At 48.2% G+C, this 25,643-nt stretch overlaps 1 protein-coding gene across 2 annotated transcripts in view; it reads right to left on the bottom strand.

The window, feature by feature from the left end:
* The window catches only part of cpne2 (copine II), a 401,061-nt gene that overhangs the window by 333,037 nt on the left and 42,381 nt on the right, over nucleotides 1–25,643 (bottom strand). Inside the window, exons 2-6 of one of the 2 annotated variants that reach the window (XM_085991234.1) lie at nucleotides 18,449–18,517; nucleotides 13,514–13,707; nucleotides 10,072–10,251; nucleotides 9,900–9,974; nucleotides 4,503–4,574 (exon numbers count right to left, since the gene is read on the bottom strand). In XM_085991234.1, the coding sequence (XP_085847360.1) occupies nucleotides 4,503–4,574; nucleotides 9,900–9,974; nucleotides 10,072–10,251; nucleotides 13,514–13,684 (498 nt within the window). In that variant the 5' untranslated portion in view covers nucleotides 13,685–13,707; nucleotides 18,449–18,517. The remainder of the gene's footprint in view (nucleotides 1–4,502; nucleotides 4,575–9,899; nucleotides 9,975–10,071; nucleotides 10,252–13,513; nucleotides 13,708–18,448; nucleotides 18,518–25,643) is intronic. The other variant, XM_085991235.1, reaches the window with a different exon arrangement.

Genomic DNA, 25,643 nt, shown 5'->3' with positions numbered 1-25,643 from the left:
CAATGAAGCAAAGATATCCTCAATCCGCGGGAGCGGGTATTGTACCGTGTGAAGCACCGGATTAACTGTGATCTTGAAGCCTCCGCAGATGCGGACCTTTCCCGGTCCCCCTGGCTTGTTACTTGGTGAAGACTTCATGACGGGAACAATGGGCGTGGCCCACTCACTCCAGTCCACCTTAGACAGTACCCCTGAACGTTCAAGCTCTTCCAGTTCTGCCTCCACAGCAGGTCGTATCGCGTAAGGTACCGATCTGGCTTTGAAAAATTTTGGGCTTGCATGTTCTGCAATCTTGATTTTTGCTTTAATTCCTCTCAGTGTTCCCAGTCCTTGCTGGAATACCTCTTTAGCTTCGTCCAATATTCTGGACAACCGTTCAGGTTTGACATCTTCCTTTCCGGAATCTACCGTCATTGTGTTTAGTGAATGCCAGTCTATCTTTATTTTCCTGATCCACTCCTGTCCCAGAAGTGGTGGACCTCCCTCGGGCAGCACATACATGTCCATCCCTTGGTGATCTTTGTCCTTGTATCTCACCTTGACTTTTATCTTTCTGATGGGGTATACTTTGTGCCCCGTGTATGTCTGCAATACTATCTCCGTATCCCGTAGGGGAATATGTTTGAATAACTTTTTGTAATCTTGCTTATTCATGACCGTCAACGCCAATCCAGTGTCCACTTCCATCTTCACTTGGACTTTTGCAATCTGTAGTGTGACCCAGATAGTTTGTCGGTCAGCTTCTTTACTCACATTGTGAATCCTCAGACTACCCAGTTCCTTGCTGTTGGAGTCTGAGTCCGAATTCTGTTCATCTGGACTCTTCCCAGTCACCTTATGTACCTTTCTGTACTTCTTCTGCGGTGACTTATTATTGCTGGTCTTCTTTCCTGACCGGCATACCTTAGCTATGTGACCAAGCTTGCCACATTTTCTACATTCCTGGTTTTTAAACCAGCATTGGTTCTGGTCGTGTGTTGTCTTCCCACAACGATAACATTTCGTTGTACCCGAAGTCATTTGATCCACACTGAGTACCGCTGTCTTCCGCTGCATTTCCGCCGTGCCTCTCGCTGCGGCTTCGTGCGATGCTGCAATAAGGACAGCCTTATCAAGTGTAAGATCATTCTCTTCGAGCAGTCGTTTTTGTGTTCCTTCCTTCGACATCCCACACACGAACTTGTCTCTCAGTGCCTCTGTCAGATTTACCCCAAACTGACAGTATTTTGCTAGCCTACGCAGTTCAACCAGGTACTCCGCGTTGCTTTCCTCTTTTCGTTGCGTTCTCACGTAAAATTTTGATCGTTCCGCTAACATCAGCGGTGCGGGGTTAAAATGATCCTTCAGGACAGCAACAATATTAGCAAAAGACTGATCCGCCGGTTTAGCTGGTGATAGAAGATGCTTCAATAACCCGTATGTCTTCGCACCCATTGAGTTTAGTAAGGTTAGAGCTTTGTCATAATTTGCTATCTTATTGACCTTACAATATATCTCGATGCGTTCTACATACGTGGCCCAACCTTCCACATCGGAATCGAAACCGTTGATGTTACTACGCTTAGGCATCTTCACACTCTTCCTGAGAAACAACAACGAAATATTTCTTTAACTTTTTTTTTTCAAAATGGCGGTTTCCCGCGCTTGTCTTCTTTCCCCACCCACTTTCAAAATGGCGGTTTCCCGCTTCTGTCTTCTTCCCCGCCTACTGGCGGCTTCCCGCGTTTCTTCCCCTGGCGGGAGGGGTAAGCTTTTCCCTCGGGCGACGACCGCTGGCTTTCGGGGTTCGCAGCCTGCGCGTCGGCTTCAGTGCGTTCCTTGTTCCCTTTTCTCGGCAGGGCAACCGGCGCTGGGTACAACCCGTTGACGGCGAACAGTTTCAGCCGCTGGGCTGGATCTCGCTCAGTCTCCCTCGCTCGGGCTCTGTCTCTCCCGCTCGCTCGGGCTCTGTCTCTCCCTCAGCAGCTTCCAATCGCGCCTCCCAGCCCTCTCGCAGTCCGGTGCTTTCCTCCCCGGCTGCGGCTGAGTTCTCCGCGATTTATTTATTTTTATATCTTCCCGCGCCTTACGATCTCGGTCGCAGCGCTTCGTGGCCTCGGTCGCTGCCCGGCCTTTTTCACTCCAATCGCGCCTCCCAGCCCTCTCGCAGTCCGGTGCTTTCCTCCCCGGCTGCGGCTGAGTTCACCGCGGTTTATTTATTTTTATATCTTCCCGCGCCTTACGATCCCGGTCGCAGCGCCTCGTGGCCTCGGTAGCTGCCCGGCCTTTTTCGCCGGTCGCGGTCTAGCTGTCTCACGACGCCGTTGCATCTCCCAGCCCGCTTGTACCGCGGCTTCCGTGCTCCACGCTGCCCCAGTCTCAGCGCCTCTGGGCCTGACTTCTGTCCGGCTCCTTTCCCCCGACCGTGGTCGAGTTCACCGCCCTTATCCTCCGTTTATTTTTTTTATTTTTCCTTTACTCACAGTCACCGTGGCCGACTTGCTTCTCGTGCTGATCGGCTCACTCACCACCGTGGCAGAAGGGACATTCAGTGCCTGTTGCTGATGGAAGGCTTCGTGTCTGAATTCTTCCTTCTTCCTTGCTCTGCAGACTCGAGTTTTCTCTCAGCAGAACGACGAGGGCGGGTGCCTCTTCTCGACGCTCGTTAACTGCTTCGGAAGTATTGTTGCCGCAGGGTAAGATCGAACTCGTCGCCACTGTAAAGTCTGTAGGTATTATGGCGAATTAATACACAGACTACAAGAGTAACTTTAACAGGACTTTACTATTCGAAGGTCAGGGCGAATCTGCCCAATAAATCCTGACACAGCACTTATATACCGGTGTGGTCACCGTCGGTATTACAGTATACAGCAGCCAAGATAAAGTAGTGCCACACCTAAAATAGTTCTCTTAAAGGTGGACGGTTACATACAATAGTTCTCCTAAAGGTAGAACAGTTACATACACTACAATAGTAATTGGTATTTAAAAAGGGAAACATTTGCATGTGTGGTGGTTAGTATGTATCCATATCAAGCATCACCTTGAAAACAACCAAATCATCACACTTGCCAGTGGTAAAGATGTATTTGAAAGAAGAAAGAACTTTAACTTATTATAGTATCTTTCACGACCTCAGGACGTCCCAAAGTGCTTTACAGCCAAAGTAGTACTTTTGAAGTGTACTCGCTGGTTATAATGTAGGGAAACGCGGCAGCCAATTTGCACATAGCAAAGCCCACCAACAGCACTGAGATAAATGACCAGATCATTTGTTTTAGTGATGTTGGTTGAGGGATAAATATTGACCAGTACACTGGGAAAACTCTCCTGCTCTTCTTTGAAAAGTGCTATGGGATCTTTTACATTCATTTGAGAGGGCAGATGGGCCTTCGGTTTAATGTCTTATCCAACACTGCAGCACTCCCTCAGTACCACACTAAGTGTCAGCCTGGATTATGTGTTCAAGTCTGTGGAGTGGGAGGTGAGAGTGCTACCAACTGAGCCATGGCTGACACTGGGAACAAGTTTCAAATGTTGTTTGAGATGAAGCTTTTGCCTTTTCAGATGATGTTGCCCCTTCAAAGAAAGTATTTTGATGCAATACTCACCAGTCCTTTCTCCTCTTTGCAGGTGATGTGTTATTATAGATGTTCCATGCCCTGGATGCATATCTCCATCAGCAGAATCACCCACACTCCATCATTTGTAGAGGCAGCAATTACAAATGGGACAATTTAGGGGATATTCATTTGCCCCATCTCCAGAGATTGAACGCCTAATTATAGAATCTTACAGCATGGAAGGAGATCATTCGGCCCATCGTGCCCGTGCTGGCTTTTTGAAAGAGCTATCCAATTAGTCCCACTCCGCCTGCTCTTTCGCCATAGCCCTGTTTTTTTTTCCATTTTATATTACATATCCACTTCCCCTTTGAAAGTTAAGAACAATCTAATGAACTTTCATTGCACCCCCCTCTAAAGGCAAGTATATCCTTCCTTAGGCAAGGAAACCAAAACTGCACACAGTACTCCAGTACCAAAGCCCTATATAATTGCAGCGAATGAGAAATCAGAAGCATCCTCAGCCAAGTCTAGCAAGGCAGCCCTGGGATTGAAGCCCACAACCAGCCACTTGGCCACAGGGGTCACTCGAGTACTGCCAGTTCTCAGCTGGACCACATGGGCATCACCCTAACATTCTATCCTTCTTATGGAAGCACACCACATACCAACCTCTCTATGGAGCAGCATAGGTGCCAAAAAAACCATGGGGGAAGCCCATGGAATTTCCAACCACATCAAGGAGAGCACCATAAAGTTTTAAAAGATCAGCAGGTGGAATTTGGACAACAAAATAGTAAACAACAAAGAGATCCGATTGAAACTTTGCTCGAGTTTCACAGAAACGTTATAGTGGAACATCTTGACCTGATGATCAGAAATATAATGGAACGATTTCAGTCTCTCAGTCGTTTATACACTTGTACCCTGTAAACCATATCGTAGTCTGGGGCTTACCTTTTTGTCCAGCTTTCTTCCAGCCATGCTGAGGGTGATTACTCTATTATCTGAGATTTCTTGAGCACTTATCTGTAAAGACAGGAGGAGAAGATGCATTAGCATTTCATTTTTAAAATTTATTCAGCTGGTTGCCTACCAACGCATCTGCTGAACAGCAGGTGGGTGACGTTCGAACATCTTCGAACTCATACCAGCATAAAGCACACTTGTGGAGGAGCTAGAATGAAGTCAAGGTGTACAATTCAAGGGTTCACACCTCAATATTTGTGCTAGAGTGTAGCTGGACCAGCTTCAGTAGGGCAAAAATTTGCTTCTGTAATTCTAAACAATATATAATTTTCTTCTATATTTTTCTCCTCCACATATACTCCTCAAATCATGCACTGTTCCCCAGGCAGGCAGCTGACCTGGAATGGATAAATGTATACTTTTGTAGGAACGGAGGTTCCTATCTGAATAAAGGTCTTCGACTCGATGAATCAAATCAACAGGGTTTAACGAACAACGAAGTTAACAGGGAAACTACTGGAGAAACAGTACACAGGTCTAATCAGCTTGCTGGGCACTCGACGACTGCTGGAACATTCTGGAAGCTGACGTCATGACGTCATTGCGTTCTTCGCGCCACTGGCGGTCATGTGATCGGCGTCATCACGTCATCACGTGGAGTACAGGAAAATACAATACAGTACAGTTAACAGGCAGTTTAAAGGTGCAGTCCGCAGCTGCACTACACTGTAGTTAAAGGGATTATTACTAATTGTTCTGAGACCCTTGGTGGCTCCGCCACAGGCGCCCCCCCAGAATCCACTTTAACGGACATTGTCAACCGAGCAGGAGGTTTAATGATCCTGGCCGAACGACGACGAAAATCCGGCAGCGGAAACGGAGCGTTGGTAGACGAACCAGTGCCGGGTTGCGGCAGAAGCGGCGCCTCGGGCGAGGCAGAAATGGTAGTCAGAGGTGCAGGCGCGTCTGAGGCCGAATCGGGCTGTTCGACGGTGGGCTGGTGCACGGCTGGTCTGGCGGTCAACGGCAGTCGGCCGCGGTGAGGCGGTTGGGCAGCCACGACAGGCTCACGCCGATCTAGGTGGGCTGGTTTAAGCCGGTCGATAGAGATGGTATCAGACTTGCCACCGACTTCGACTGTGAAAAACTTTTCCCCTGATGAGATGACACGAAACGGTCCGGTATACGGCGGCTTGAGCGGGTCTCTGTGACCGTCCTGTCTAATAAATACACAGTCCGAACTCATGAGCTCTGTCGGGACATGAGGCCTCTGCAGGTCATGATGCGAGGTTGGGATAGGCAGGAAATTCCTGGCCGCCTCCTGATGTAGCAGGAGCTGTTGAGCTGCAGACCATGGTTCGTTGTGTGGAGGGAGAAAGTCACCTGGCACTCTGAGTGTCTGGCCATAAACCAGCTCAGCCGATGAAGACTGGAGATCCTCCTTTGGGGCTGTCCGGAGGCCTAGCATCACCCATGGGAGCCTGTCCACCCAGTTGGGTCCCCTCAAGCTGGCACGGAGAGACGCTTTGAGAGACCGATGGAACCTTTCGCACAGACCATTCGCCTGCGGATGGTACGCGGTGGTATGGTGCAGCTTGGTACCCAGGCCCTGTGCCACTGCGTTCCACAGCTCTGATGTGAATTGCGGACCACGGTCCGAGGAGATGTCAGATGGCACCCCGAGCCGAGCCACCCACGATGAAAGAAACACCCTGGAGACGTCTGCTGCAGTGGTAGCGGCCAAGGGAATCGCCTCTGGCCACCTGGTGGTCCGGTCTACCACTGTCAGGAGGTGTGTGAATCCTCGTGACCCGGGAAGGGGACCTACTAAGTCCACGTGAACGTGGTCGAAGTGGCACTCAGGCACCGGGAAGTTGGCCACTGGAGCCTTGACGTGACGGTGGACTTTGGATTTTTCACATTCGACGCAATTGTTTGTCCAGTCCCGGACGTCCAAATGCATGCCTTTCCAAACAAATTTGCGGGACATGAGCCATTGAGAAGCCCGCATCCCCGGGTGAGATAACCCGTGGATTGCCTGGAATACTTTCTTGCGCCATTTGACCGGCACAATGGGCCGGGGCACTCCCATGGATGTGTCGCACAAGAGCGTGGTTCCTGCTGCTTGAAACGGCACGTCTGCAACCTGCCAACTGGAAGGCGTGGTCCTAAATGCTTGTACCTCTGGGTCTGCCAGTTGATCCTCTGCCAGTCCGACGAAATCGATGCCCAGGTGGACTGCCTGGACTGGAGCCCGAGAAAGGCAATCCGCCACGAGATTATCCTTGCCTGACACGTGCCGCAAATCCGTTGTGAATTCGGATATAAACGTGAGGTGGCGCTGCTGCCGAGCTGACCAAGGTTCCGCCGTTTTGGCCATGGCGAAGGTGAGCGGCTTGTGGTCCACGAATGCAGTGAACGGACGGTCTTCTAGAAGGAAACGGAAATGCCGGATGGCCAAAAACAGGGCTAGCAACTCTGTCAAAAGTGCTATACTTTCGCTCGTTCTTGCGCAGTTGGCGGCTGAAAAAGGCTAACGGCTGCCAACCCCCGTCGACCCACTGCTCTTGAACTGCTCCGATGGCGTAGTCGGTGGCATCCGTAGTGAGGGCGACCGTCGCGCCCGGGAGTGGGTGTGCGAGCATAGTTGCATCCGCCAACGCCGCCTTGGTATTGCGGAATGCCTGGTCCATTTGCGGTGTCCAAGTGAGAACATCCTTGCCCGACTTTCCTTTTAGTGCTTCGTACAGAGGTTGCATTAACCGGGCCGCCTTGGGGACGAAACGATGATAAAAATTTACCATCCCCAAGAACTCTTGCAGGGGTTTGACTGTGTGAGGCCGCAGGAATGCGGTAACTGCCTCCACCTTGGTGGCTAGCGGGACGGCGCCTTCCGGGGTAATCCTGTGTCCCAGGAAATCAATGCTGGATACTCCAAACGTGCATTTGGCCGGATTGACAATAAGGCCGTGTTGGCTGAGCCGGGCGAAAAGTGTACGTAAATGGGCCATGTGAGCTGTCGTATCCTTGCTGGCTATTAGGATGTCGTCCAAATACACAAAAATGAAGGGCAGATCCCGTAAGACAGAGTCCATCAACCGCTGGAATGCTTGAGCTGCGTTTTTCAGACCGAACGGCATGCGGAGGAACTCAAACAGGCCGAACGGAGTGATGACTGCCGTTTTGGGGACGTCTGGAGGGTGCACCGGAACTTGGTGATATCCACGAACGAGATACACTTTAGAAAATATAGAGTTGCCAGCCAGATGTGCCGAAAAGTCTTGGATGTGGGGAATAGGATACCTGTCCAGTGTCGTGGCATCATTTAAGCGTCTGTAATCCCCGCAAGGTCGCCATCCGCCGCCTGGTTTGGGTACTATATGCAGTGGGGAGGACCAAGGGCTGTCCGAGCGACGGATGATCCCGAGGTGCTCCATGGTCTGGAACTCAGCCTTTGCGGCTGCCAGCTTGCCGGCTTCTAATCGCCGCGCCCGAGCGTAAACGGGTGCTCCGGTCGTGGAGATATGGTGCGCCACCCCGTGCCGTGTGACTGCAGCCGAGAAGGTAGGCCTGGTGAGCTCCGGGAATTCGCCGAGCAGGCGCGTAAACCCGTCTTGCGACGGAACCGCACAGGCAACCGACCAGGACACGGCGGTGCTGCGGTGGCAGGGCACTGCGTGGAAAGTGGACGCATTAATGAGTCGGCAGTGTTGGACGTCGACCAGCAGACCGTTGGCACAGAAAAAATCAGCTCCCAGAATGGCCTGTGAGACCTTAGCAGTAATAAAATCGCAGACAAAACGCTGACCGGCGAAGGTTAAGTTTACTGTCCGTTTACCGAACATACGCATGGCAGCGCCGTTTATTGCCACAAGGGAAGGCCCATGCCTGCCGGATAGTAGGTCCAGCTTTGAAGCTGGCAGGATGCTGCACTGTGAACCAGTGTCGCACAGGAATCGTCGGCCCGTAACAGAATCCGTAACGTAAATGAGTTTGCCCGCTGAGCCCACCGCCATAGCTAACTTGCCGTGCTTTTCAGACCTTGTCGTCCGTCCGGGAGGGCGCGGGCTTGTTGGTTTTTTTTTGTCTTGAGGGAAACTGCAAGGAGGCCGGCAGCATCGAGCTTTGGCGCCAAAACGGGCGTGGTATGCGCACCCTCCTGCTGGGGGAGGGCTGGGCTTCGCTCGCGTGGGGGAAAAGCGCCTCGTGGCTGCACAACATTGCTGAGTAACAGTAAATATCTTGTCTGCCTCTGCAGCGAGTTCGGCACCGTCTGTGATGGCAGTGTTGGCCAAGGCCGCCTGAACCGGTTCGGGTAGCTGGCAGAGGAAAAGCTCACGGAATAAAAAACATTGGGGTTCCGCACCCAACAGCGTGAGCATTTGACTCATCAGTTCTGACGGCTTTGAGTCCCCGAGACCGGGCATGGAAAGAAGCTTGCGTGCACGCTCCGACTTATTAAGATCAAATACCTGTAGCAAACGGGCTTTAAGCGCTTCGTACTTGCCCTCCTCCGGTGGGTTGCCAAGGAGGCTGACGACCCGCGAGGCCGTGGCACTGTCGAGAGCGGAAACCACATAATAATAATGGGTCGAATCCGCTGTGACCTCCCGGAGAGCGAACTGTGCTTCTGCCTGGAAATACCATGCTGCTGGCTGCTGTTCCCAGAACTGCGGCAGTTTAAGGGCGACGGCGTTCGTGTTCATCCTCGACGAAAGTTGTCCGACGAGATCGGGGTCACCAATATAGGAACGGAGGTTCCTATCTGAATAAAGGTCTTCGACTCGATGAATCAAATCAACAGGTTTTAATGAACAACAAAGTTAACAGGGAAACTACTGGAGAAACAGTACACAGGTCTAATCAGCTTGCTTGGCACTCGACGACTGCTGGAACATTCTGGAAGCTGACGTCATGACGTCATCGCGTTCTTTGCGCCACTGGCGGTCACATGATCGGCGTCATGACGTCATCACGTGGAGTGCAGGAAAATACAATACAGTAGTTAACAGGCAGTTTAAAGGTGCAGTCCGCGGCTGCACTACACTGTAGTTAAAGGGATTATTACTAATTGTTCTGAGACCCTTGGTGGCTCCGCCACACTTTGGGCATTAAGTGATAGCATCAAGCACACCCAGATCAATCATAAAATGACCCGATGAAGAGTGAAGCTTCCTCTGTTGTCCCTGACAATATTTCTTCCCTCCCCCACCCAAAGAACTAATCCACTGGGTTAGAAGCTCAATACAATAGATCTGGTGAGACTGGTCAAGGCAGACAATCTACTTGGGCTGTCTCCTTCACCAAGTCGGTATACTTTGTACATCTTGGTTCAACAGTTTATTTTGCCTTAGTAATGATGGGCTATATTAAATTTGACTGTACCATTATCGTTCCTTTTCCAGCAGGTTTCCCATTGGTCAGAAAAAGTGGCCGCGTCATCTTCTTGCTTGAAACAATCTGCATCATTAATCAAAAGTTTACTTTTAATGGGCAAGTAACTGAGAATTGGTGTCATTTTGGAATAATTTGAGACCGTACCAAAAGTCAGACCTACCACTCCTAGAGTGCATGAAAATTCTCCAAGAAAGTCGTGTTCGTAAAGCTGTTTACTGGATTTGTCTTGGTCAAACAAGGCAAATTTCAGTTTCTGTATTTCTTCAAAATGATAGTCTACCACAAATTTCTGGGCAAATACTGGGTTCAGGTTGTTCATGGCCGTTTCTGTTCTGCCAATCTGTCAGAGAAGAGCAAATACAAAAGGAAGGGTTTCATTTTCGGTAATGTCATAACACAGAAGCAATCATATGACAGACATTTATTTTCTGATATAATGTACACTGTACACTGGCAAACAGGTAACAGAAAATCATGTTTGCTGACATATCAAGCTTAACTTTTGTGTTGCAAAAGAGAGACGAGGGAGGCTATTTAGTCCATCCACCTCGTCCTTCCATAAAGACATCATAACATCTGCCTTTGCATGAATCTGGAGGGCTTTGCTTCAACTACCCTGAAGACCATTCTAGGTACAGATCACACTGTATGAAGTGGTGCTTCCTAACAGCAGTGCTGAACTTGCTTTATACCAGTTTGTACTCAGGTGACCTTATCCTACAGCCCTGGTTTAAATTGATTAGTGCTCAGAACGGTCGTTTTACTTTTGGAAAACAAATTCCTAGTTACTGACAAAACAAATTCAATAGTTGCATCTTCTTATACCACTGCTGTTTGGCCTATAGAGATCTGGTCTATACGTGACATCAATCCCACACCAACATGACTGACTCTTAACTGCTCACTGACGTGGTCTCGCAAACCACAGAGTTGTATTAAATTACTACCAATGGTGCAAAAAGTTGGCCCACCACCACCTTCTCAGAGCAACTTGAGATGGGCAATAAATGCAGCCTTGCCTGTGACGCCCACATGGAGAATAAATTGTATTTTTTTTTTAATGAAACTCTCGTGTATGAATATTTATTATTGTACCTTATCCCTCAAGTTAAGGGATCCAATATGAATTTTCCATCTAAATCAAACACCAGAAATCAGAACAGCAGTAATTTTTCAGTGTTCCAATTATAAGTAATTTGTTTGAAGTCACGTTCCAGCCAACTTAACGATGATAGCCAGATTTTCCGATCGGAGGCTTCCTGCACGCGGATGCCTCCGATCTGGAAAAATCTATGAACTTACCTGCTGGCTCCGTAGGTCCCGAGACTTCCGATCCTGGGCCTCTCCTGGTCCACGTGCGCAGCGGCCCAGGTATCTCAGGGGCGCAGGTGGTTCGCAAGCGTCCCTGGGGATCACGTGAGCCATGGGGAACCAATCAAAGAAGGGAATCCCCCTTCAAACTTTTGACAGGTTTGGAGCCAAAGCAAATGTGGGCTACAGTAATTAATTTAAAAATGGACAGATCTGTCAAAAGTATGAATGGGGATCACTCAAAAAAGTTAAACATTAAATAATTTTTTTAAAATCACGTATTTAAAATTACATTCAATTAAATATTTTAAACAAAAATTTAATTTTTTGAAAAAAATAATTAAAGTTTTTTACGGGGCTAAAAATAAACTTACCTTTTTTAAAAGTATTTTAAAATTATAAATGAGTGAAATTTAAAAAAAAACTTTTTTAAAACTCTTATGCTGGTAAAAGCAGGCCATTACACCCCTGCTTTTACCAGGCATAAGATTTTTTAAAGGTTTTCAGCGGGCGGAGGTTGTACAGAAAGCGGAGCTCTCCACCCGCGGAGGCCCCTCTCCCAGGATTCTTGACAGATCGGAAGTGCCGGTGTTCAGCACGTGCGCTTCGCATGCCTGAAACCGACACTTGCGAGGCCCCTACGGGTGCGTACACACCTCGTACCCACCCGTGGGGGTCGGAAAATCCAGGCCATAATGATGGAACTCACTACCACATGGAGTGGTTGAGGTGAGTAGTATAGATGCATTTAAAGGGAAGCTCAATAAGTACATGATGGAGAAAGGAATAGGATATTCCTAATAGGATAGATTGGGAGAGGGGGAAGTACAGAGAGACCTGGGTGTTCTTGTACACCAGTCACTGAAGGCGAGCATGCAGGTGCAACAGGCGGTCAAGAAGGCAAACGGTATGCTGGCCTTCATAGCAAAAGGGTTAGAATACAGGAACAGGGATACCTTGCTGCAGCTGTACAGGGCACTGGTGAGACCACACCTCGAGTACTGTGTACAGTTTTGGTCGCCTCATCTGAGGAAGGATGTTCTTGCCATGGAGGGGGTGCAGCGGCGATTCACCAGGCTGATACCAGGAATGGCGGGAATGACCTATGAGGAGAGACTATGTAGTTTAGGGATGTACACACTGGAGTTTAGAAGATTGAGAGGGGACCTCATAGAAGTGTATAAAATTCTGACAGGTCTAGACAGACTGGATGCAGAAGGAATGTTTCCCTTGGCGGGTGAGAACAGAACTAGAGGACATAATTTAAGGATAAGGGCTAAACCATTTAGGACAGAGATGAGGGGGAATTTCTTCACTCAGAGAGTGGTGAACCTGTGGAACTCATTGCCACAGAGGGCAGTGTACGCCAGCTCATTAAATATATTTAAGAGGGAATTAGATATATTTCTACGGGCAAAAGGGGTTAAGGGTTACGGAGAGAAGGCGGGGACGGGATACTGAATTAAAGGATCAGCCATGATCTCATCGAATGGCGGAGCAGGCACGAAGGGCCGAATGGCCTACTCCTGCTCCTATCTTCTATGTATCTATATGTATCTATGATATGTTGATAGGGTGAGATGAAGCAAGGTGGGAGAGAGCTCGTGTGGAACATAAACACCGGCATAGACCTGTTGCGCCGAATGGCCTGTTTCTGTGCTATAAATTCTATGTAATGTATGGAAATCTATCTTACTTACATCTGCTTGGCTTATTCCTCCTGTGTGACTGACTCCCAGCTCTGCTCCTCCCAGCCCCAACGCTCCATTAGCTGCAGCAGACCAAGTTCCAATGTGGCTTCTCCTTCCTCACCACCCCACCGAGGTCTAACTGCACTTCAGTTTCTACTTCATCGCCATGTATTATGTAGCCCTTAGCCCCTACAGCTCTCCTAAATGCCACCATTTTAAAATTAATTACTGTAGCCCACATTTGCTTTGGCTCCACTCTTGCCTTTCCATACCTGTTATTTTTCAGCTGCTGCATCTCTTTCTCTCCCCCCTCCCTCTCTTTGGAAAGGATTTCCAAGTAGTTACAGAGGCTGCTTACTTCTCCTTCCCCATATTGTCTGACCTGTGGCTGATTCTTCTTTCCCATCTGCCACTGTCCCTTTTAAAATTAGGTACTGCAGCCCACAGCCCCTTCTACTCCTCTCCATTCTCTGCAATGTCTTCCAGCTGAAGACATTCGAAAGGTGAAGAAACTGTTAATTAAAAAACACTTTTACCATTTGACTGAAACAGTCTGAAACTCGGTGCGTTGCCCAGACAGTGAAACGGTTGTTCACCTACCTCTGACCATTTTCCATTGATATCCATGAACACTACACAGAATGGGTCAGATTTAGACGTGACATCCCTGTCTAAGAGATTCTGGCCGGACACAGATAACTCCACTTTACAGACACAATACTGGACCGAGCTGACAAGGGCTGCAGGAGCTGGAGTTAGAGTATACGCCATGTAGCCGATTCACGCAGCCCAATCTGTGGGTTTAAGAGAGAAATAAAATAACACTAAGTAAGTTATCTTACAATGTTCAACAGTGACCACATAGTGATATCAAAACACAACAAATTTGCAGGATCCATGTGACTTTTCCTCTGTGGACACTAAAAGCAGTTATGACATCAGGTTACCGAGGTGGCCACATTTTTACTCACGAGATAATCATGCCTTACACATTCAACCAATAAACCACCTCATATCTTTCGCATTCCTTCACCATTTAACCTTCTTGGCCTCACAATCTCTTCTCTTCACAAATGGAACTCCCACTTTTCCTTCAGTTGCCTCTAAGAAGCGGTTTTCCTCTTTCGTGTCAAATGCTTCTATTCTGTTCAAAAACTCAACTCTCAGTGTGCCCAAGATTTCAATACCTGTTCTTTTAGATTTGGAGAGGCTCTTCCAGCAGCTCTTGCTCTCCTGCACACATACAATAAAAGGTGATCCTTCTCTCATATCTTGCCTCCAGCATCTCCTCTGCATTACAATTTTCCGCATAAATGTGCTCCTCTGACTTTCCTTTTTGTTGCTTCTAAGTCCCAACTACCATCATCCTACACATTCTTCCACTTTCCAGCATTCTCACGATGTTGAAATCATGACTTATTGCACTGCCATCCATTTAACCAATTCTCTCTCAGGACCTCATAATTACTGAACTCCTTGGGGGGAATTTTTACCCCTAAGAATGAGTGGGTTGGGGTCAGATGGGAGTTAGAGTTAAAAAGCTGAATCTCGACCCCAACCCGCCTACTTCCAGATTTAACAGAAGCGGGACGGGGGTGGAGAGAGCGGATTGGATACCCCACGACCACCCTTCCGATCTCCCATGAGGATTCGGACCCATACTGTCTGACCTGTGGCAGATTCTTTTCAGCCCGCCCACTCCCAACCCACCTCCAAATTAAAATTCTGGCTCTTATTTCTGTTGATCTTTCTCTTCTCTTACAATTAACATTTAAGGAACGAATGCATGAATTGCAACAGTTATACATTCCTTTCTGGCGCAAAAACACAAAAAGGAAAAGCGGCACAAACATGGCTAACAAAAGAAATTAAGGATAGTATTAGATCCAAAAAGGAGTCTATATATAAAGTTGCCAGAAAAAGTAGCAAGCCTGAGGATTGGGAGCAGTTTAGAGTTCAGCAAAAAAGGACCAAGAGATTGATTAAGAGAGGAAAAATAGAGCACGAGAGTAAACTTGCAAGGAACATAAAAGCGGATTGTAAAAGCTTCTACAAGTATGTAAAAAAGAAAAAGATTAGTGAAGACAAATGTAGGTCCCTTACAGTCAGAAATGGGAGAATTTATAATGGGGAACAAGGAAATGGCAGAGCAAATACTTTGGATCTGGCTTCACGGAAGAGGACACAAATAACTTCCCAGAAATGCTAGGGAACCAAGGGTCTAGTGAGAAGGAGGAATTAAAGGAAATTAGTATTAGTAAAAAAATAGCACTGGAGAAATTAATGGGACTGAAAGCTGATAAATCTCCAGGGCCTGATAATCTGCATCCCAGAGAACTAAAAGAGGTAGCCATGGAAATAGTGGATGCATTGGTTGTCATCTTCCAAAATTCTACAGATTATGGAACAGTTCCTGCAGATTGGAGGGTGGCAAATGTAACCCCACTATTTAAAAAAGGAGGGAGAGAAAACAGGGAACTACAGATTGGTTAGCCTAACATCAGTAGTAGGGAAAATGCTAGAGTCTATTATAAAGGGTGTGATAACAGGACACTTAGCAATTATCAATGGGATTAGACAAAGTCAACATGGATTAATGAAAGGGAAATCGTGTTTGACAAACCTACTGGAGTTTTTTGAGGATGTAACTGGTAGAATAGATAAGGGTGAACCAGTGGATGTGGTGTATTTGGATTTTCAGAAAGCCTTTGACAAAGTCCCACATAAGAGGTTAGTGTGCAAAATTAAAGCACATGGGATTGAGGGCAATATATTGGCATGGATTGAAAATTGGTTAACAGACAGGAAACAGAGAGTAGGAATAAATGGGTCTTTTTCAGGGTGGCAGGCGATGATTAGTGGGGTACTGCAGGGATCAGTGCTTGGGCCCCAGCTATTCACAATATATTTTAATTATTTGGATGAGGGAACCAAATGTAATATTTCCAAGTTGGTTGATGACGCGAAACTAGGTGGGATTGTGAATTGTGAGGAGGATGCAAAGAGGCTTCAAGGCAATTTAGACAAGTTCGGTGAGTGGGCAAATACATGGCAGATGCAGTATAACGTGGATAAATGGGAAGTTATCCACTTCGGTAGGAAAAACAGAAAGGTAGAGTATTATTTAAATGGTGCTAGATTGGGAAATGCTGATGTACAAAAGGGACCTGGGTGTCCTTGTACACCAGTCACTGAAAGCAAACATGCAGATGCAGCAAGCAGTTAGGAAGGCAAATGGTATGTTGGCCTTCATTGCAAGAGGATTTGAGTACAGGAGCGAGGATGTTTTACTACAGTTGTACAGGGCCTTGGTGAGACCACACCTGGAGTAGTGTGTGCAGTTTTGGTCTCCTTACCTAAGAAAGGATATACAGGTAGACTATCCTTTATCCGAAAACCTCGGGACCAGCCGAGTTTCGGCTAAAGGAGAATTTCGGATTTCGGAAGGTGGGTCGGCAGGGGTCCGTGGGGGGGTCGGCGGGGGTCCGCGGGGGGGGGGGTCGGCGGGGGGTCGTGCGCACGACTTACGCTGACGCTCAGCATAAGTCAGTCGGGGTCGGCGGGGGTCGGGGCCGGCGGGGTCCGCGGGGGGGTCGGCGGTTGTCGGGGCCGGCGGGGTCCGCGGGGGGGGTCGGCGGTTGTCAGGGCCGGCGGGGTCCGCGGGGGGGTCGGCGGTTGTCGGGGCCGGCGGGGTCCGCGGGGGGGTCGGCGGTTGTCGGGGCCGGCGGGGTCGGCGGTTGTCGGGGCCGGCGGGGTCCGCGGGGGGGTCGGCGGTTGTCCGGGCCGGCGGGGTCCGCGGGGGGGTCGGCGGTTGTCGGGGCCGGCGGGGTCCGCGGGGTGGTCGGCGGTTGGCGGGGTCGGCGGTTGTCGGGGCCGGCGGGGTCCGCGGGGGGGTCGGCGGTTGTCGGGGCCGGCGGGGTCCGCGGGGGGGGGGGTCGGCGGGGGGTCGTGCGCACGACTTACCCTTTATCCGAACTTCCGAAACCGGAACCCCCTAAAAACCGAAGGTTTTTTCATTCGTACGCACGACTTACGCTGAACGAAAAAACCTTCGGTTTTTAGAGGGTTTCGGTTTTCGGAAGTCCGGATAAAGGGTAGTCTACCTGTACTTGCCATTGAGGGAATGCAGCGAAGGTTCACCAGACAGATTCCTGGGATGGCAGGGCTGTCGTATGAGGAGAGATTGGGTCGACTAGGCCTGTATTCACTCGAGTTTAGAAGAATGAGAGGGGATCTCATTGAAATGTATAAAATTCTGACAGGGCTAGACAGACAGGGGGTCTAGAACGAGGGGTCACAGTCTCAGGATACGGGGTAGGACATTTAGGACTGAGATGAGGAGAAATGTCTTCACTCAGAGGGTGGTGAACCTGTGAAATTCTCTACCACAGAAGGCTGTGGAGGCCAAGTCACTGAATATATTTAAGAAGGAGATAGATAGATTTCTAGGCACAAAAGGCATCAAGGGGTATGGGGAGTGAGCGGGAATATGGTATTGAGATAGAGGATCAGCCATGATCATATTGAATGTCTCAAAGGGCCGAATGGCCTATTCCTGCTCCTATTTTTCTATGTTTCTATGTTGTAAAACTCAAGCTGATTGTCCACTGATGGCTACTTTCTCTCCAACCAGGGTGGTGGTGTGCATTAATATGGGCCTATTGTCTTAAGTGCAGTAATGTTTATTATGGAAACAAGACTATTTTGAAGTGTGTTCAGGACTGTTTTCTCAGTCACTGTGTTGCTACTCTAAGAAGGAAGTGCCAGTTGACCAAGTTCTGGGTCATGTAGCAGAGCAAGTAAGTGACCTAAAAGTAGAGGAACTTTTGAGAAACGAGACCACAATATAATTAGATTCAGTACAGGTTGACTATCCCTTATCCGAAAACCTTGGGACCAGCTGTGTTTCGGTTTTTGGATTTCAGAAGGTATTATTTCAGACTGGGAAACTCTGAACATTAAATTAATTTGGTAATTAGTATTTGTATTTAATATAAATTTTAAAAGTTCAGGCTACCTCTTGCGACTGTTCCGTGTCTCATTCCCCTTCCTGCTTCTCTGTGCTGCCGCTCCCAGTCTGTTTACAGCTCCCCCTGCTCCGTATCTGAATTCCTTTACTTAGCAGGGGTCTGGGGCTCGACTGCCGCCGCCAGTTGTGGGAAAGCCGGATATCGGCTGACTCCTACGCTAAGCTGGCCCGCAAATCAGGTCGCGGAGGGGTGGGGGGGGGGGCGGGGGGGGGGGAAGAATATCAGACGGGCCGCTGCAGCTATCGGACAGGCCGCTGTATTGTTGGGTTCACTCTCCCGGTACCTCCTTCACACTGCCCGGCTCGGCCTGCAATCTCCTACCCAGGAGGGAACCCTGTGACCCTCTGCCCTGCTCACAGGGAAAGGCAGAGCTCCCTCAGTCACACTTAACACCGAGAGCGAAGGCCGGCGTGTCGACAATCTGCAGGAATTCTTGTTCTGGGCACCGGAGGACCACTCCTGTCATGTTTTGCGCCACCCGGGTCATGTTGTGCGCACGACTTACGCTGAACGAAAAAACTTTCTGTTTTCAGAGGTTTTCGGTTTTCGGAAGTTCGGATAAAGGATAGTCTACCTGTATAAGGAAAGGAAAAAGAATTGGCACTTAAAACTGAAAAATTATGGTATGATAAAAAAGGGATCTTGCCCAGATTAAATGAAAAAAAAATTAGCAAATAGAACTGTAGATCAGCAATGGGCAGTATTGAAACAGGAAATGGAAAGGATACAAGTCAAGGGCATTCCAGTAAGGGAAAAGGAAGTGGGAGCGGTCCATGGATGAATAGGAAGATTAGATCCAATTTGAAACTTTTTTCTAAAGCAGCATTTAGTGCTTACAGGATAGATTAAATGAAAGTCAGGACCAATATAAAGAAATTAGGAAAACTACAAAAAAAGGGAGATTGGAAATTTACAAAATACAAGAGGATAGTGAAGGTAGAGATGGGGCCTCTAAGAAATAAAAGGAGCAAGCTTGGAGATTGAGGGAATGACAGAGAAACTTTGTCGCTGTAACAGAGAAGGAGGTTACTGAGATTCGAGAGACACCATAGAATTGTTAGTGGAGGTTATTCAAGAGAAATTGCACTAAAGAAGTTACTCAAACTAAAAGTACCCTTAAAAACTCCATGCCCTTGTCACCGATTCCATCCCTCTCCTTGACCACTTTCTCAGGCTGAACCAGTCTGTTCGCAACCTCAGACTTCTCTTTGGCCTTTATTTGAGCTGTCGACCCCATATACTCTCTGTTCCGAAGACCACCGACTTCCACCTCTTCTCTACCTCAGCCCATCTGCCACTGAAACCGTCATCCATGATTTTCTCATCTCTAAACGCAACTGTTTCAACACTCTCTTAGCTGGCCTCCCATCCTCCACCCGCTGAACTTCAGTCCATCCAAAACTCTGCCACCTTTATCCTATCCCCAACTAAGAGAGATACAGTAGCATTGTTACTGGTACAGTGGTTATGTTACTGGACTAGTAATCCAGAGGCCTAGATTAATGATCCGGGGACACAAGTTCATAATCCCACCACAGTAGCTGGAGAATTTAAATTCAGTTAATTCAATAAATCTGGCATAAAAAGCTACTATGAAACTATCGGATTGTCATAAACACCCATCTGGTTCACTAATGTTCTTTAGGGAAGGAAACCTGCTGTCCTTACCTGGTCTGGCCTATATGTGACTCCAAAGTGGGGGGTATGGCAAACTTTGATGGAGGATGATGATACGAGACTGAAGGAGGACAAAGTCCAACAAGAGGGGCAGATAGATGATACATGGAGTTCAATGTAGAGAAATGTGAAGTAGTAAATTTTGGAATAATAAAATAATATACTTTGGAAGCAAGAATAATGGTGGGAAACACACCTTAAATATGAGCCCATTCATTATAGGAAGGATATAAAAGCAAATTAAAATGTGTAGTGCAGATTGACTAAGACATTACCAGGGTTGAAGGGTTACAGTTATGAAGAGAGACACTGGAGCCGAGAAGGTTAAAAAGGTGCCCTGATAGTATAATAGTGATAGAACTTTCCATCGCTTGGTGAGATGGTAACAAGACAGCACAAATTTAAGATAACAAAGAACTAAAGGTGTTAGAAACACTTAAAAAAGAGGGTTATTAAAATGTGAAATTCTTTGCCACAATCCGTTGCTGAAGCAGAATCTGTATGTACTTTTACAAGGGAACTAGTTGTGTAAAAAACAGCAATGTTAAAGGATACGGGGAGCGAGCAGAGTGTGGGATTAGAGTCGGTGGTTCATGTGGAGAAAAACAATGTTACAGAATTGATGGACCAAATGGATTGTTTGAGCTGTAACTTTCTATGGTTCTATGAAACCAATATGAGCTAATGATGAATAGTTTATTTGTATTCATCATCTCTATTTTAATATTTATTCACCCTCAATTAGTTATCCCATGTGCCACCTATGCAGTCGAGGCAAATAGGTTATCAGTTCCCAGGCCTCTGCCAATGCCATTCTGGAATTGGAAACTGGACAGGCAGCAGCAAGGGATGACTTATCCTTGGATTTCTACTCCTCGTCTGTGGAAAAACATTTCCTTCTCCTTCATTCCCCTACCTTCTGCCCCGCCCCACAACACAGCTGGGACTTGGAGCTCATGGGATGAAAAGAAATAGGGCATAAATCCACATCCAATGACTTATGTTACAGTTCATTAACACTTCAGCACACTATGCCAGCATACCATCTCTTTCTGGGTGTTTAACTTGTTTGAGGTCAAATCTTCTGGGCACCGAGAGTACTTGTTCAGTTCCTCAATGTACTACTTCACACCAGTGAAGACATTCGCAAAAGTTCTTCCAACAATTTTAAGCCCAAATGCAACATTTGTTGAATAATTTTGACATTGAACCAAATGAGGAGAGGTTTGAATTGTCCCTTTGCTCATTAGAAGAGCCCTCATTATTTTGATAGGCCCGATTCCCTCATGAAGTTCGAGTCTTTACTATTCGTGACACACGCTCTAGAAATTGTTTAGATATCGGCATAGGAATTCTTAACACATGCATAGGGCATTGTTCTGTTTGAGATCGTAAAGGATTAACTCATTTAAACTGAAAAAACTAATGTGGCCATTAAAATAGTGAACTCATTAAGCTTTTGTCTGCTATTATCATAGACAGTAACTTCTAGGCTTCCATTATTAGTGTGCCGCTGTTTCTATTAGTGGTAGGTCTCCATCCATCTTATCTCACCCATAGGGAAAGCAGTCACTGCACAGTGAACATCCCAATATCCTTGCCGTCTACCTCACCAAAAGGTGAAGCATTCCTGAGATTGATGAACAGCCTAGCCAAATTAGAATAGCTTTATGCTTGAGTTTTTGTATTTCTTAAACAATAGCTTTATATTTAAGTCCTTTAAGTATTTTCTTCCCATAGGACGGGAGAACACAAGAAAGCATGGACTGAGAAAGAGTCTGCTCTTTCCACAGATAATGTACAATCTACCCTGTCATGAACTCTACCCCATCCATTTAACCCACTGAGGGAAAGTTCTGTCTGAAAGTAGTCATTGCCCCCCAAAGGTAATGAAGCAAAATGACCGAATATTTAACCTTAGCCCACTGCAGCCCACAGATAACATTCCGCCACCCCTGCCACAGTGACACAAACCAGCGTGTCCCATGCAGTTGCTGATCATCCAATCCTGCTCCCACTCAGATATTTCTCTAACCTTTTTTGAAAGAACTCAACAGAGCCACAGCAGCTGAGCCAATGACTAGGCTATCTAATATTCGACGAGGAAAAACTTCTCTCGAACTTGAGGCTTAACTCATCTCCTCTGGCTCTGTGCTAGCAATCCAAGTAAAATAATTACTTCTACGTCATTTATGGCTGTCAGCAGGTTAAAGACCTGCATCATGTCTCCCTTTAATCTTCTTCAATAACAATTTTTTATCTCTGAAAAATTCTCCTCATAAAAAGAGACCCAAATCCCAGCATCTTCGCCATTACTCTCCCCTGATTCGGTTCAATGCAACAATGAAGATAGGGTGCTCAAAATTGTGCACAATATTCCAAAGTTAAACGGGACCTTGTGGTAAACCACTGTTTGTATTCCACTGTGTACATGCCTGGACATGCCTCGGCTGACTCCTCCCACAAGTCCTAGTATAAAGGTGACTGCTCCCCAGCCCTTTGTATTTCTGGACCGGTCGACCACTCGAGGCAGACCTTCATTCTTTTGTTAATAAATGTAAAAAGTCACACAACACCAGGTTATAGTCCAACAGCTTTATTTGAAATCACAAGCTTTCGGAGCACTGCTCCTTCTTCAGGTGAAGTGGAGAAATGCATAAAGACACAGCTTATATAGTCAGAGAATCATGTCAGATGTTTACAGGTAACCTTTCCAACTGCCATTAATCACACCTCGGCAGAGAGATAATCACAGCAGTCAAAGGTGTGAATCGTGTCCAAACAGGTCAGTCAGGGAAACATTACATCAAAGAACAATGAGGTGGGGTCACAAGGGGTCAAATATTGCAGATGCTGGGGTCTGTATGAAAAACAAAAAAACAGGTTGCCCACGGACAACCTCACGATGCTTCACTTCTCCAGCTTCCACCCTAACCACGTTAAAGAAGCCATCCCCTATGGACAAGCCCTGCGAATACACAGGATCTGCTCAGACGAGGAGGAACGCGATGGACACCTACAGACACTGAAAGACGCCCTTGTAAGAACGGGATATGACGCTCGACTCGTCGATCGACAGCTCCGACGGGCCACAGCGAAAAATCGCATAGACCTCCTCAGAAGACAAACACGGGACACAACCAACAGAGTACCCTTCGTCGTCCAGTACTTCCCCGGAGCGGACAAACTACGCCATGTTCTTCGCAGCCTTCAACATGTCATCGATGACGACGAACACCTCGCTAAGGCCATCCCCACGCCTCCACTACTCGCTTTCAAACAGCCGCCTAACCTCAAACAGACCATCGTTCGCAGCAAATTACCCAGCTTTCAGGAGAACAGCGACCACGACACCACACAACCCTGCCACAGCAACCTCTGCAAGACATGCCAGATCATCAACACAGATACCATCATCACACGTGAGGACACCACCCACCAGGTACATGGTACATACTCATGTGACTCGGCCAACGTTGTCTACCTCATACATTGCAGGAAAGGATGCCCCGGAGCATGGTACATCGGTGAGACCATGCAGACACTGCGACAACGGATGAACGGACACCACGCAACAATCACCAGGCAGGAGTGTTCCCTCCCAGTCGGGGAACACTTCAGCAGTCAAGGACATTCAGCCTCCGATCTTCGGGTAAGCATTCTCCAAGGTGGCCTTCGAGACACACGACAACGCAAAATCGTCGAGCAGAAACTGATAGCCAAGTTCCGCACCCATGAGGACGGCCTCAACAGAGATCTTGGGTTCATGTCACGCTACATGTAACCCCACCTGATGCAGGGTCATCCAGACTCGAGTCGACATTGGCTTGTTCTCTCTACACGGATGCGGCCGGACCTGCTGTGATTTCCAGCCAAAAAAAAAAAAAATGTTTTTTGTCTGTTTTTTTGTTTTTCATACAGACCCCAGCATCTGCAATATTTGACCCCTTGTGACCCCACCTCATTGTTCTTTGATGTAATGTTTCCCTGACTGACCTGTTTGGACACCATTCACACCTTTGACTGCTGTGATTATCTCTCTGCCGAGGTGTGATTAATGGCAGTTGGAAAGGTTACCTGTAAACATCTGACATGATTCTCTGACTATATAAGCTGTGTCTTTATGCATTTCTCCACTTCACCTGAAGAAGGAGCAGCGCTCCGAAAGCTTGTGATTTCAAATAAAGCTGTTGGACTATAACCTGGTGTTGTGTGACTTTTTACATTTGTCCACCCCAGTCCAACTCCGGCATCTCCACACCTTTGTTAATAAAAGCCTTTAGTTACTCTCTTAACTCTCAGTCTTTTATGAGTAATTGATAGCGCATCAATTTTATTAACAAAATTTTTATAATGGAGAAGATCCTCACACCAGCATGCCTGGACTTAGATCATCGGGAGGCGGACTCATCCACCAAGTTTGCTCACTGGCTTAAGTGTTTCGAAAAATTCCTGACCGCCTCCACAGCAATCAAATCGGACGAGGACAAACTGGATGTCCTGACCTCCAAAGTGAACCACCGAGTGTACTCGGTCATCCAAGACGCGACCTCGTACGCGGACGCTATCAAGCTCCTCAAGGACCAGTACACGCGCCCAGTGAACGAAGTGTACGCCAGGCACCTTCTGGGGAGTCGTAAACAACAACCTGGGGAATCGACCGTGGAATACCTTCAGGCACTGTCTGTGCTTGGCCGGGCCTGTGGTTGTAAGGATGTAAAGGCCGCCGTGTACACAGAGGAACTTATCCGGGACGCTTTTGTAGCGGGCCACAGATCCAATTACACCCAACAGCGACTGTTGGAGCAGAGTGACCTCGACCTCAACAAGGCCTCTGAACTCGCACTATCATTGGATGCAGCCTACCGGGGCATGGATGCCTACTCCTCTGCACCGTGGACGCCGCGGGGAATGACAGCCTGGGACACGGTAGGACCGCCTCATAGCACCGTGCCACCCCAGCCACACCCCAGCAACGGCCCAACTACCGCAGCAGTGTCCCAAGGCCAGACAGCAGTGCCCCAAGGCCAGAAATGCTACTTCTGTGGCCAGGCAAAACACCCCAGAGCGCGCTGCCCGGCGAAAAACGCGATCTGCTCAGGCTGCGGGAAGAAGGGACACTACGCTAACGTCTGCAGGGCCAAAGCCACCCCGAACCCCAGCAGCGCCGCGTGTGGGCCATGCGGGCCGCCATCTTGGGCCTCCCCGGCCATGTGCGAACCACCGGTACAGCAGTCATTTTGGACGCCTCCAGCCACATGGGGATCATGGACGCCGCCATCTTGGACGACAGCCAGAACGCAGCAGGCCCCCAACACCGCCTCATCTGATACCCGCAGCGACACACCGACCCCTACGCTGGCATCCGTTACACTGAACCAAGCGAGACCGCACCAGCTGGCCAGTTCCACAATGGACATTAAGGTAAATGGCCACGATACAATCTGCCTTTTTGACTCTGGGAGCACGGAGAGCTTCATCCACCCCGACACGGTGCGGCGTTGCTCTCTCCCAGTCCTGCCTGCGCACCAGCGGATTTCTATGGCCTCCGAGTCCCAGTCGGCGGACATCGGCGGCTACTGCGTAGTGACACTCGTAGTAGACGGGACCGTGTACGATCATTTTAAACTTCTGGTCCTGCCCGACCTCTGCGCTGCCGTCCTGCTGGGGTTAGATTTTCAGTGCCACCTTAAAAGTGTTACGATGGCGTACGGTGGACCCCTACCCCCACTCACAGTCCGCAGCCAGCAGCTCCCAAATTGCCCGCCGCGCACCAGGTGCAACCTCTCCACACTCAGAGTCACCCCCCCCCCCCCACTGTTTGCTAACCTCACCCCCGACTGTAAGCCCATCACCACAAAGAGCAGGCGATACAGTGCCGGGGACAGGGTTTTCATTAAAACCGAAGTGGAGCGGTTCCTGAAGGAAGGGATTATTGAGGGCAGCACCAGCCCCTGGCGAGCCCAGGTTGTGGTCGTTAAGACCGGCGAGAAGCAGCGCCTGGTCATCGACTACAGCCAGAC

Source organism: Somniosus microcephalus, chromosome 6, assembly GCF_052327205.1.
Source record: "Somniosus microcephalus isolate GS21.2 chromosome 6, FLI_Smic_1.0, whole genome shotgun sequence".
Taxonomy (NCBI): domain Eukaryota; kingdom Metazoa; phylum Chordata; class Chondrichthyes; order Squaliformes; family Somniosidae; genus Somniosus; species Somniosus microcephalus.
This window is presented reverse-complemented; position numbering and strand designations above follow the sequence as displayed.